General features: G+C 53.3%; 4 protein-coding genes across 4 annotated transcripts; 2 read left to right on the top strand and 2 right to left on the bottom strand.

Moving 5' to 3' along the window:
* Positions 1 to 779: 779 nt before the first annotated feature.
* J7T54_000833 (Transport protein particle subunit-like protein) lies at positions 780 to 1,508 on the bottom strand (the record flags this gene model as incomplete). Its single annotated transcript, XM_051504863.1, has 3 exons — positions 780 to 991; positions 1,135 to 1,367; positions 1,474 to 1,508. The coding sequence occupies 3 exons, from the start codon at positions 1,506 to 1,508 to the stop codon at positions 780 to 782; spliced, it is 480 nt and encodes a 159-aa protein (XP_051363546.1).
* Positions 1,509 to 1,974: 466 nt separating this feature from the next.
* On the top strand, positions 1,975 to 3,183 carry J7T54_000832 (Pre-mRNA-splicing factor-like protein; the record flags this gene model as incomplete). The annotated part of the gene is made up of 3 exons (XM_051504862.1): positions 1,975 to 2,011; positions 2,329 to 3,084; positions 3,134 to 3,183. 3 exons carry the CDS (start codon positions 1,975 to 1,977, stop codon positions 3,181 to 3,183), a joined length of 843 nt encoding a protein of 280 aa, XP_051363545.1.
* A 4,029-nt stretch (positions 3,184 to 7,212) lies between these two features.
* Positions 7,213 to 7,997, top strand: J7T54_000831 (uncharacterized protein; the record flags this gene model as incomplete). Its single annotated transcript, XM_051504860.1, has 3 exons — positions 7,213 to 7,318; positions 7,373 to 7,536; positions 7,593 to 7,997. 3 exons carry the CDS (start codon positions 7,213 to 7,215, stop codon positions 7,995 to 7,997), a joined length of 675 nt encoding a protein of 224 aa, XP_051363544.1.
* A 1,379-nt stretch (positions 7,998 to 9,376) lies between these two features.
* J7T54_000830 (uncharacterized protein) lies at positions 9,377 to 11,868 on the bottom strand (the record flags this gene model as incomplete). Its single annotated transcript, XM_051504859.1, has 4 exons — positions 9,377 to 9,444; positions 9,510 to 10,404; positions 10,462 to 11,432; positions 11,766 to 11,868. The coding sequence occupies 4 exons, from the start codon at positions 11,866 to 11,868 to the stop codon at positions 9,377 to 9,379; spliced, it is 2,037 nt and encodes a 678-aa protein (XP_051363543.1).
* Positions 11,869 to 12,147: the final 279 nt, after the last annotated feature.

Here is a 12,147-nt window from a genome sequence, read left to right as displayed (position 1 = left end):
TCATCGAAACCATCCGAGTTATTTTGTCTACTTCTGAAGCATACTGCGACAACAGTGGCGTACTCGGCAGCATGGCAACGTAGATGTGAGAACGCCCCTCTGGCGGCCTTAGGCAGAAATGAACTCAAATCTCCCATCCCATTACATCACGCCGAATGACAGCGCTGTCGCATTAGTAAGGCCCATTTACGACCGCCACCAATTCCAGAGAAAATGAAGCCTTTGTGCTGTGAACTGCGAGGAGACGAGGATAATTCGAACTTTGCTGGCTTTATACAAGTCTTTCATGACTTGATTACCATGTCGGACGCACCCTGAGATGTGGTTTCAGAGCGTCACGGCATTAATTAGTGGTCTACTTCGGTTGATATATGTTCTCTCTTTTGAGTGCTGACTCGTATATAGACACCGTAAACGTGAAATGCACTCCCATTCATGTGTATCCTCGCTCGGCATTGCATCTGCTTTGATATCTTATAAACCTTTCCGCGGCAGCAGGCGTTGTGGGAGGTGAAACTCATGGCAGATACTGGAGCTCGGTTCCATCTGTCTCTTCGCAGAGCGCTCGCAAGCTCTCAAAAATCCTGCCCGCTGCCCGTTGTGGTTGGAAGCTGCATTGGACAAGCATACCATTCTAATCATCCCAAAGCGGCGAGAGACGTCAAGCTGACCAATGTCCCCTCGGCGGATTCAGGCCAAAGTCTGTCATGAAGTTCATGAACGTATATGCGGCTGCAGACGTCCCTGAATGATCGGTCTGGGTGCTATGGTGATCGCGTCTAATCGTCTTCCGGCGGTAGCTCATCGTCAATGTATCTCACTAGTGACACCCGCATCTCAGTGGTGTCGTTCCCTCTCAGTACGTCGCTGATGAAATGCGCCTCGACCTGCATTTGAACCATCTCCAATGCGCCTCTGAGGACGCCGCAGAGAATGTTCGAGTACCATAGCTCATCCTGTGCACGGCCATCATCCGGAAGCTCGACGAAATCTGCAAAGGGATTCTCGTCAAAGACGAGGGAGAACTGGTTGTTATCATTGGTCCAATTCGTGACCTGGGGCGTAATGTTCAGAAAGATTTTGAATCCGACCTAGCGAAGTTGTTAGTAAATGCAGGATCTCTGGAATAAGTACATGACCGTGCCTTTGCGATCATATCCGCTGTCTCCCGAAAACTTGTGCATCGTTTCATGGTGTTTGACTTGGCTAGATAGTCCTCGATCAGACGTAAGCCAATGTTGTAGCCCATCTTGTCCAGTTGCTTGTTGACCTCCTCGTAGTCATTATCGTAGTCTTTGCACAGCTGGACTACAATTGTGCCGTATGTGAGGGTGACGAGCTCAGTGTTGACCTTGTCTATCCTGGTTCTGGAGTTCTAGGTCAGCTCGCATCTTTGCCGATCCATCCAAAAGCTCACTTCCAAATTCTAACACCGGGTCAGCGCATTCAAATCCCTTGCTGATGACCACTCACTCTTCCCCTATCCTGGATGCTTTGTTTGAGGACATGGTGAGCCAGAGTAGGGAGCCCAGTCGAAAGTCAGGGTTCACACGTCGCAATTGACACTTTGCAACAGGCGGAGGGGTTCTTTGCGGGCTAGCCTGATCTCAAACAGTTTCGCTTCGTCGTTGAGGCTGCAAACGAGGTAGGATATGCTGTCGATGTATGTACTGAGCACACATCACAGCTCACAGCCTGAGTCGCAGTGTGGGGAGGCCGACTCCAAACGCACCATGACCCTCAACGGGCAGGTTTAGTGATGTGGATACCACTGGGAAATTCAATGGGAAAAGGAAAGCCCGGCAACCAATCAGTAGGACGCGCAAACACGGCACTCAACCTTCGCCATGAGACAACTTTGTGTACACTCTTTGACCACCAGACCGCGTCACAGCACAATTTGTTAAGAGCTTTTCGCAGCCATTCGATCAGTGTCACCCGCCTTCTCCGGAATTTTCGTAGCGACCGGTCAGCATGTCCGCCGAGAAGCGTCCTGCCGAGGACGATCCAAGTTCGTCCCAATCCCTAGTCAAAAGGCAGAATGTGCAATCCTCAGAGGGTGCCATTGCGCGCTTGAATGCATCTAGCAATGCCCTCGCCCAGAGTGTGAGTACAGATCTCGCGAGTGCGATACAATACCTAACCTTCAGCCAGGCTCCTCGAACAAGCGGGCTACAGGCGCCGGTGATGCAGCTATCGGGTCATTCTGGAGAGATCTTCGCGTCTAAATTCGATTTGACAGGGAATTTAATAGCATCTGGCTCGATGGACCGGAGTATCAGTGCGTTTGGCGAGCTTGTTGGTATGGAATCCAGCTAACGCCGACAGTGCTTTGGCGAACCTACGGCGACTGCGAAAATTACGGCATACTCAACGGCCACAAAGGGGCGATTCTGGACCTTCAGTGGTCACGAGACTCCGAAGTGCTCTTTTCAGCATCTGCAGATATGCATCTTGCGAGCTGGGATTTAACGTCCGGGACGCGCATAAGACGATATGTCGGACACGAGGAGATAATCAACACGATGGACATCAGTCGACGAGGTGAAGAGCTACTCATCAGCGGGAGTGATGATTCGACAATTGGTATTTGGGATCCACGGACGAAGAGTGCGGTAGATCACCTCGAGACCGACTTCCCGGTGACAGCGGTAGCCATTTCGCCGGCGGGCAACGAAATCTATTCGGGTGGCATAGACAATGATATCCGCGTGTGGGATGTCAGGAAAAGGGCAGTTGTCTATACAATGCTGGGACATGCCGATACTGTGTCATCACTACGTGTGTCTCCAGATGCGCAGTCTCTCTTGTCATACTCGATGGATTCGACGGTGCGAACTTGGGACATCCGGCCGTTTGCGCCCACTGAGCGGCACATCCGGACCTTTGATGGTGCTACAATGGGTTTGGAGAAGAATCTCATGGGAGCAAGCTGGGACTCCCAAGGCAAGCGGGTGGCTGCCGCCTCGGGTGACGGCACCGTTCTCGTTTGGTCTACAGAGACGGGCAAGCTGATGTATAAACTTCCTGGCCACAAGGGCACAGTCAATTGCGCGGAATTTGGCCCAGGAACCGAGCCCATATGTGAGTTGCGCGCCCTCAGCATGCTTGGGACAGTGCTGACATGGACAAGTGCTATCTGCATCATCGGACCGGACCATGCTGCTCGGAGAACTCCGTTGAAGGGAAGTTCTGAAATACGGACCAAACAATCAAACAAAGAGGATCACAGTTCCTTTGAATGATCAGGGACCTGGAGTGAGTTAATTGGAAGAGTGCGACTCATCCAGTTGGTACTGAGCTGCACCACAGTGGGCAACAGTTCACCCAAGCAAACTGCTCTTCTTGAGCAAGGTGCCAGTCGACGACCATAGCCAAAGCGGACCTCAATAAAGTCGTCTTGGTCTGTATAGCTCGATCAAATCAAGTTTACCAAGCGAGAGACATGTGAGGCAGCTCCAACAATGTCGCTGATCCAGCAATTAGAAGACCAGTGTCTGACAGCAATGATGGATAAAGAGCGAGCGAGATGACTCGCAGCCGGGGGGGATCTAAAAATGAATTGCAGATGTCAAACAAACCAGTGTGTGGTATTATCATGGTTCAAGTGACTGGCTGACAATTCACCTGAGGCGTTCTTACGCGCCGGACAGCATTGTGATACGGGGTGGAATGCGCCAACTTGAAACACAACCTCCAGGCTCGCCAATCTCCACAAATCTGATCCTGACAGCCCCTTGATTCTGCGACAATGACCTTCACGCTTTGCTTGCGTCGTATCAGTCAATGCGAGCAAAGAACGTCTATGGCAGACCATTGTTCCAACATGCCGATCATGCATTCCCTGCATTCTTGCGACACCGAAGTGTCGCCTTACAACCGACGTGGTCACCAAAGTCGACCAGACAGGTTTCATATCCTTAACCAACCCTCGTTGACGACTGGACAGCGAACATCACAAGCACGTATCGTCCAACTTCGCTCTTGATGTGCGACGACTACCAAATGATCAATATGCAACACCCTTTAATCAACAGATTTCCACGATAAGGCAACCCAGTGCTCTGGTCACACTCTCGGAATATCACATCAACACGAAGAGCTGGCTCTTTTTGCGACGCTACTGTTCTCAACGACCTCATTCTACCGTTGTTGTCGGATAGGCTAGCCACCCGGCGTTTGGACAGCAATTCACCATTTCGCGAACATCTGGCGCCCTAGCTATATTAAAGATAATCTCAGGATGCCTCATGTCCCCTCCAACGGCAGCGTCATGGAGCGCTTGCGAGAAGACCTACTCAGAAGGGCCAGACAAGAGCGAGAAGTCGAACTTGAAGAGGGTCATCAACGCCAACCAACGCAAATGCTGGGCGCGGAGGAAAGCAGGCCTGATCTGTGGTGTCGGTTCAACGAGTGGCGGAGAATGAGGCGCAGAGCAGGTCAACAGATATCTAATCAGGCGGAAGACGCTGCTGAGGTCCTAGAGAGCCCCAAACCGACAGCACACAGTGTGGGATTCCAGGCATTGCAAACAAGCCGGTCCGCACTGCCCACATTAGCACAGTTGTGGTCGAGACAGCCACCGCAAACAGCTACACAGACCACGCCGCGGGTGGATGACAGACCGTCGCAGGCCGAGACCTCTAGACAACCAGAAACACTTGCGCAGATGCCCGTGCCACCGGAGCCTGTGATACGCACGACCAGAGAGCGCACGACGTCTGGCGGGTATTCCGCCGCTGAGCGTCCCGACAGCACCGGACAACCTGGGGACGAGGAGGAGCAGGAAGCGCGACGAAAAAGGCGCGAGAAGCGACGCCGTCGCCGAGGCCTAGGTTGCAACCGGCGCAAGCAGAAGCACTCGACAGGCCGCCCGCGTAGGTTTTTGGGTTGTTTTCCGCGTGTCAAATCGCGGCAAATGCGAGCGTACATTGTCCGCTGTTTTGTCTCGGGGCTGTTCCTGGTTCTGCTGCTCACCATCTGTAAGTCTCTGTGCACTCTAAACGACCTTAGCGTGGCTGACAATGATAGATTTGTCACTCTCCGTGAGCAACAGTATTAGCATGGGGAGCTCCCTGATTGTACTGATCCTAATTGTTATCCTGGCTACCCTGTTCTTTTGCTACGGTTTGATCAAGCTCTGCTTGCTCGTTGTGCGGCGAGACCGTGCGAAGGAGGCGCGAACATTGTCACTGGAGGAGAACGAGCAGACTGCTGGATTTGCGATACCTGCTTCGCCAATTCCGGTCCTGCTTTCTCGCGATGAAGAAGTTGCTGGCCTCGGGTGCGAAGACTCGAGGCCCACACCACCTGCGTATGGGATATGGAGGGAAAGCGTCCGAGTTGATCCCGATCGCCTGTTCTGGCAACGCAATGCCGACGTCGACAGCACGAGCACTGAGAGGCCAGAAACGCGGGCGAGTCGACGGCCACCATCGTACTCTTCTGACGACGGAGTGTCGTACGTGGTTGACGCTGTTCCACGCTCCACTACAACATCGTCAATGTCTGCGGTGCCGGCAAGTCAATCTGACCCTGGTCCGTCAGACGGGCAACGACCGATGCGATGATCTCACATTCGTGGAGAACAGCCGTGTCTTCTGCAGTGCACTAACAGGGACGGATGAAAATGAAATTGCGCTGGTGATGGCGGCTTCGCGCAAAGTAGCACAAACCGCTGCTGGATCTTGTTACAGACTCACAGACGGCTTCCCTCGATCTTCAACTCTGCTGTGGATTGAACTCGAAAGAACTCCGTCGACATCTTGCTCGGGTGCAATCAGGGTGCAATCAAGCAGCGAGGCAGCCTTGTCCACCAATGTCTCCGTGCCGAGATCGAGGGGTTAGCAGACACCTCCGTGGTTATAAGTTGAAGGAAGTATCCGTGTTATTGTTTAGTGAGCAACAGTTGCGAATATTAATGTGTATCTGCCCCCGACTCTCGTCATCTGGTGCAATGTCCTCTGCGCGTTTGGAGGACAAACTAGCCCCTCGACAATTCACATCACCCGTCGATTCACAACGTCAACTCCCCCAAGATCGTCCGTCAAACCTGCCAACAGTCAAATAGGAAAATGGCTAGGATAATGCTCTCCGGCTGTCGAGATAGTTCAATTGTGCGTACTGGGGCCGGTTGAGGTCCTGCTACTACCAGGTATTTAGCCTAGGGTCGTCTGCGTTAGCCCGCCTGACTGCCAGACAGTCTGACAATCAGACACATCGGAACCCGCGAAAATGGAAAGCAGGTGCGCCCATTGACAGCGCGGGCCAGGGTCCAGTCGCCTGCTTCACTCCACTCCACCCTCCACGACCTCCACCCACAAGGGCCGCGCCCACCAACGAAGGAGGGCAGAACTACAGATTGAGGGCAGCTGGTTCCCCTTCCGCTCGAGCAGTTCCTCTCGCGAAAATTTTTCCCTTTCTCCTCTTCGACTCTTCGAGCTCAGGTCTTCCAACCCGACAATATCTTTACCTTCGATACGCGATCGCCGCCGAGACCAGTTGCTGGAAATTGCTGCGCGACGAAACGCCCTGAAACCAGGTACGTCCACGACCGTCGACCTGGTGCGGTCTGCGCTGCGCTTTGCGGTCGACCCCATTGTTACCCACGAGCCCCTCGAAGCCACAGCGACGGCTAGTTACCGATTGCAAAATTGTCCGCTCCCTCGAGTCTCTGCGCCATGTCTGCCCGGTAGTTCTAGATTGCCCGCGGGCAGGAACTGGTCGAACCCTGGTCACGAATGGGAGTTTTCGACTCTAGATCCAATTTCGTCGCGTGCGACGTAGAGGTTGTGCGATGCCGATTCGGCAGCGCGCATGGCAAATTCCCATACCCGTCGGAATCACTTCTCACGTGGGATTCTTTGGGTTCGGCCCACGAGCGATGCGACTTTTGACTGGCACGCATCGCCACTATGGCCGATTGCAAATATGTCTCAGCAACAATTGTTTCTGGTCTTGTCGCAGTCTTGGCGCAACAAGCGCAACCCTCGGCATCTGGACACCGATTATCATATCAGAGAGTTTGCGGAAGACCTGAATATCGTCACGATATACTAGTAGCTCGCAAGACCGAAAGCACCGAAAGCACCGAAAGCACCGAGGCAGATGGGCAGAGACTCGCGGACAACGAAACCGGCGCGACAAACGAGCTAGTGACATGCAGGCAGCTAGATGAACTAACAATTGTTGCAGATCGCTATATATTGCATCATGTCTTCTCTTTCTCGACGTGCTTGCTACAAATGTGGCAACGTTGGCCATTACGCCGAGGTCTGCTCCTCCGCTGAGCGCCTATGCTACAACTGCAAGCAGCCTGGTACGTTCGGCGAAGCGAGCAGGTGCATGGGCGTAGACTAACATCCCATGCTAGGCCACGAATCCAACGGCTGCCCTCTGCCTCGCTCTACGGAGGCCAAGCAGTGCTACCACTGCCAGGGTCTTGGTCACGTCCAGGCTGACTGCCCCACCCTTCGGTTGAGTGGCACTGGTACCAGCGGACGTTGCTATAACTGTGGCCAGCCCGGCCATCTCGCTGTACGTTCACTTGCAACCTTCGTAGACCCAGTCACCAGGCTAATCGACCGTGCCAGCGTGCCTGCCCTAACCCCGTTGGCCCCATGGGCCGCGGTGCCCCAATGGGTCGTGGTGGTTTCGGTGGCTTCGGCCGTGGTGGTTTCGCTGGCGGTCCTCGCCCTGCTACCTGCTACAAGTGCGGCGGCCCCAACCACTTCGCCCGCGACTGCCAGGCTCAAGCCATGAAGTGCTACGCTTGCGGCAAGCTGGGCCACATCTCCCGCGACTGCACTGCTCCCAACGGTGGACCTCTGAACACTGCCGGCAAGACTTGCTACCAGTGTGGCGAGGCTGGCCACATCTCCCGTGACTGCCCTCAGAAGGCTGCGGCAGCCGCTGGCGAAGTCAAGCCCGAGGTCGACGTCAACGCCGTGGCGGCCGCACCAGTCGCCCCCATTGCTCCTATTGCCCCTGTGGCCTAGACGGCTACAGAACTGCCGCAGCCCTTGCGAATATTTATGGACATCACGACAAGGGCGGGTTCATGTGGCATAGCTGAGGCTAGATGGCCACCGACTGCATGATGTCCACTTGCCTTTTCCCACGTTGCAATGCGGCAATCATCATTCACTTTATGCCTGGACACGACTTCTTCGCATACGTCTCTACGAAATAACATTTCTTGCCTTTGAATTCTTCTGAAACCTATTACATACTTACGGTCCGATACGTTTTCCCTCATGATTCTGGGGATCCCTCAGCGGCGTACACGATTCAATTGATTTACATCTACGATATACTTTCTGGTGGTTTTGGCCCACCTGGCAAGCATCCTGCACTCGGAGCGCCCGCTGGCGGACCCGCAGGGTGCTCGTGCTACAGTTTAAAAAAAAAACAAGGCTTTGGATCACGCGTTGGCATGGTTTCCTGCGAAGCAGGAGACAGGCGATGGCGATGGATATACCCGCAAGACAACGACATGCTGCGAGACGATGGAGAGACTAAGGGGGCTGCTGTGGACGCGCGCGGAGAGAGAGAGCCGCGAGGCTTGATCGACGGTAATCGCGTAGCTCGAGGAGACTCCTACCACGTTCGAGCGAGGGGATGGAATACGGAGGATTTTGGATTTGGGGCATAAGGAACGACCAAACGAACGAACGAACCGCTCGGCCGATGGAACAGTGTGGAGCTCGTGGGGAGGGATTCTTAGATGAACGAATGCAAACAGCTCAAAATTACCTGCCTTTGCATGTGTTGGAAAAAAAAAAAAGGCCCACCGTACCAAGCAAGCAGTACTTAGTGAGGCACTCTAGTAGACACGAGCATGGGCGGACGCGGCAGCATGCACAAGTGGACGACATGCGCAGAGTGTCAGAAAAGGGTCCGAAAAGGAAAGTGCATTCGAAATTACCGCTTCGCTGGACTGCCTCGCTCAAGCTCTGCTTCTTGGGTCCCGTGCGCACTTTATCTTTTCCATCAAACAACCGCGCCCCGTAGCCATGGTCTTCTCGCCGCTCAATTTTCGGTCTTGTCGAAGCTTGGAGGGCCAGTATCGTCTCACCTTGGCGTTCCGACTTGACAATTTAGTTGCGAGGATCACCTTTTCCGCAGCTAAACTCATGTCATTATCGGGAACAAATGGTCTCAAAAGGCTGCACTCTCCTGAAGTATTGTATAAACAGGGTGACGATGATCTCGAGAGCATAGAGCCTCTTTCGGACCAGGTCGAAAAGCCCTTTGATAAACCAACCAACAGCCACCAAGAAAAAGAACGCACTCAATTGTCATCAAGCCAAGATAAAGGGCCAGATGAGAATTGGATCCTCAACAGAATCCCTCAGAATATTGTCTCAGTCTGGTCCTACAAAAGGGGAATAAGGTGCAGGCCATACATGAAGTCAACTCGCCAGTTCTTCTCATTCGTACCAACTACAGCATATTCTAAAAACCATACAACCATCCCTCGCGCGAACTTAGCCTCTTGTAGCTCGTACCTGATTTTGGATGCACCCTATCACTGAATTCAACTTCACTCCTGGCAGCCTTGGTTTTCCCCTTGCGCTCAGCTTCTTCAAAGAAGTAGTGGTTTGCACTTGGTGCATACGCCACTCTCCAAGGGATGACTAGGCTCTCGCCGCCGGGCCCACCACCACAAGTGCCTTTGAGTGCCTCGCTTGGCGGAGAATTGACGGCCAGTGCAAAGAGATTCTGAGGCTCGGTGAAGTCTGTGACGAGTCCGGAGCGCGTGACGAAATAGCCCAAGCAGAACAGGTTGATCACAAAGACCAGAGAGAGAATAACATAGAAGATGGCTTGCCAGTCATTGGCATGCCCAGATGTGTATTGCTGTGTGCGAATTGAGGCGTTAAAGGCCTGGCGAACACCAAGATCGAGTATGTTTGGGTTATGTTCCCAATAGTGCACAAAGGGTGAATCGATCGCTCCAGAGACGAGGGTTGATGAAGCGTAGACCGCAAGCGCCTCTGCCATGGAAGGAAGCATTTTTGGTAGAGAAGGGTCTTGTAAAGCAAGTTGCGTGATGATGCGTGCGTTCGAGGCATTGTTGTTGTAGACGCCCCCGTTTAGGTCCATGGAAAGCCGCCACGCATCGGCGAGCCATTTCCAGTCTTTCGAGGGTCCACCCCATGCCGGGTACCCATTGTCAAAGGATTGTATAAAGCTGTCTCTGTCATTTGCGTCTTCGCAATGGGCGGTAATGCGAGCTCCCGCCGTGCCTGAAATGTCGAAGCGAGTTGAGCAATTGGGCGATGTCCATGAGTTCAGTTCGCAGAGAGTAAAGTCAGTGAGTGCGGGAGATTTGGCCAAAATGTATATTGATGACGAGTTGTAGACGCTCGAATTCGTGATCATGTTGTAGTTGGAAGGTAGCTACACATCTGAAGTCAGTGGGTGGTGCACACGGCGGTCAGGGGTAGGTGCCCGTACCATTGGGAACACGGGAGGATATCGATAGTACTGTTGTCCCCAGCGAAACACATCATCTACAGCCGTACTGTTCAGAAATGAGTCGTCAATGATAGCGTCATTATCCTCGTTTTCGTATGGAACGCTCGGGATGGTGGACTCCCAGCCCGCTGCGGCGCCCTTCTGGTCCCCAACACCTGTGTCATCTGTCTCTGCATTGAGCCACTCCGTGTACACAAGGGGCGCCAGCTCATCGCGGTTCATGTTCACGCACATGACGTTGATGCTGGGACTCACCACCCCAGCTCGAATCATGTACTCGCCTACACCGGCCAGATCATCGGGCTGGAGGATACTGTTGGCCTCATCGGTCGCAGCAGCGTACACACCCGGATGCGGCATGGCCATCGTGACATTGTTAATCACTCTGTCCCACGTGGCAAAGTTGGCTTCCATGCTTGAATGTTCCGTCTCGATCCAGGTGGCTTCCATTGTGGTATTATCAAACAGAAGCGTCGTTCCTGCAGGCCGATCCTTCAGGTCCGTCATGCCGCCGGTACCATTCTCGCTGATCTCTGTCCATACCGACATGTACTTCAGGAGGTTCCGATAACTAGCACCCGAGTAAAGGACGTTGGAGCACGACGCGGCCGCGTGGGGTTCGTCTTGCGCATTCAGCAGAGAGGGACATTCTTTTGCGACATATTGAGGGTTGGCGTAGGAAGTGCGAACAAGGCCAGTCAGCTCTTTGCTTTCCCAGCCTCCATACTTCAGTTTGGGTGCCACCATGGCGTCCGATGCAGTCGTGTAGAATGTCGCGGCCACCGTTGCCGTCAGTGTCATTGCTCCCAGAATGCTGAAGCCGGCAGTGGGTACAGCTTCGGCATGAGTGATCAAGCTGCCAGGTTGGATTACCCAGTTGCGCATCGTCATTTCACCGAGTGTCATGCCATTTGCCCCCCGTAAAATGCTCCTGCGAGTCAAGACTTGCCCTAGACAGGATATGAACACTGTCACAAAACTCATTTCAATCGTTTTGCTGGCAAGTGCCGCTAGAGTTGTTGCTGTCGATGGTAACAGACCCTGTCGTGACGAGATCTGATGGCCCCATCGAGGTTGGACAATAGAGACAATGAGCCAGATACCGGAGAGTATAGTAGAGTAGATGCTCAAAAAGAAAATTGTGAAGGAAAGCCAATTTGTTCTTTTCACGTGGATATCGCCTGACGAAGAGCAGTACAGCGGCGGTTTCCCTGCAATCATAAGTATTCAGATTCGCTCATTGCCTGACGAATGATGAGACGATCACCATACTAGGAACATACCAAAACCCTTGTGAAAGATTTCATCGTCGAATTCGTCCGCCTCTGGACGCCCGTTGCTTGTATGATGAGCATGTCCATCCTCGGGGATGCTCCTGGCGGGCATTGCTTGGAACTTGGGCTTGTTGTCTTGGTGTGGATCGCCTTGTTCTGCTACAGTTGGGGATTCGCTATACCATGAGGATTGATGATTTACCGGATGCGAGTTGAAAGGTTTGCTAAACGAGTGCGGTGTCGAGTTGGTGGAGGAGAGACCTTGGGCCGAGCGGGGTGTGTTTGGCGAAGTACTTTTTGAGCCCACGGGCACGCGTTGTATCTTCCAAGGAACACCTGTGATGCCCAATCCTTCCCTATCTGAGTCGTCACAAGCTGTCTCCCATTGTTG

The sequence above is a fragment of the Emericellopsis cladophorae genome, assembly GCF_022114955.1.
Source record: "Emericellopsis cladophorae strain MUM 19.33 chromosome Unknown NODE_11_length_583618_cov_114_125112, whole genome shotgun sequence".
Lineage (NCBI taxonomy): Eukaryota > Fungi > Ascomycota > Sordariomycetes > Hypocreales > Bionectriaceae > Emericellopsis > Emericellopsis cladophorae.
Note: the sequence above shows the minus strand (reverse complement) of the source record. Positions and strands in the feature narration are given on the sequence as shown.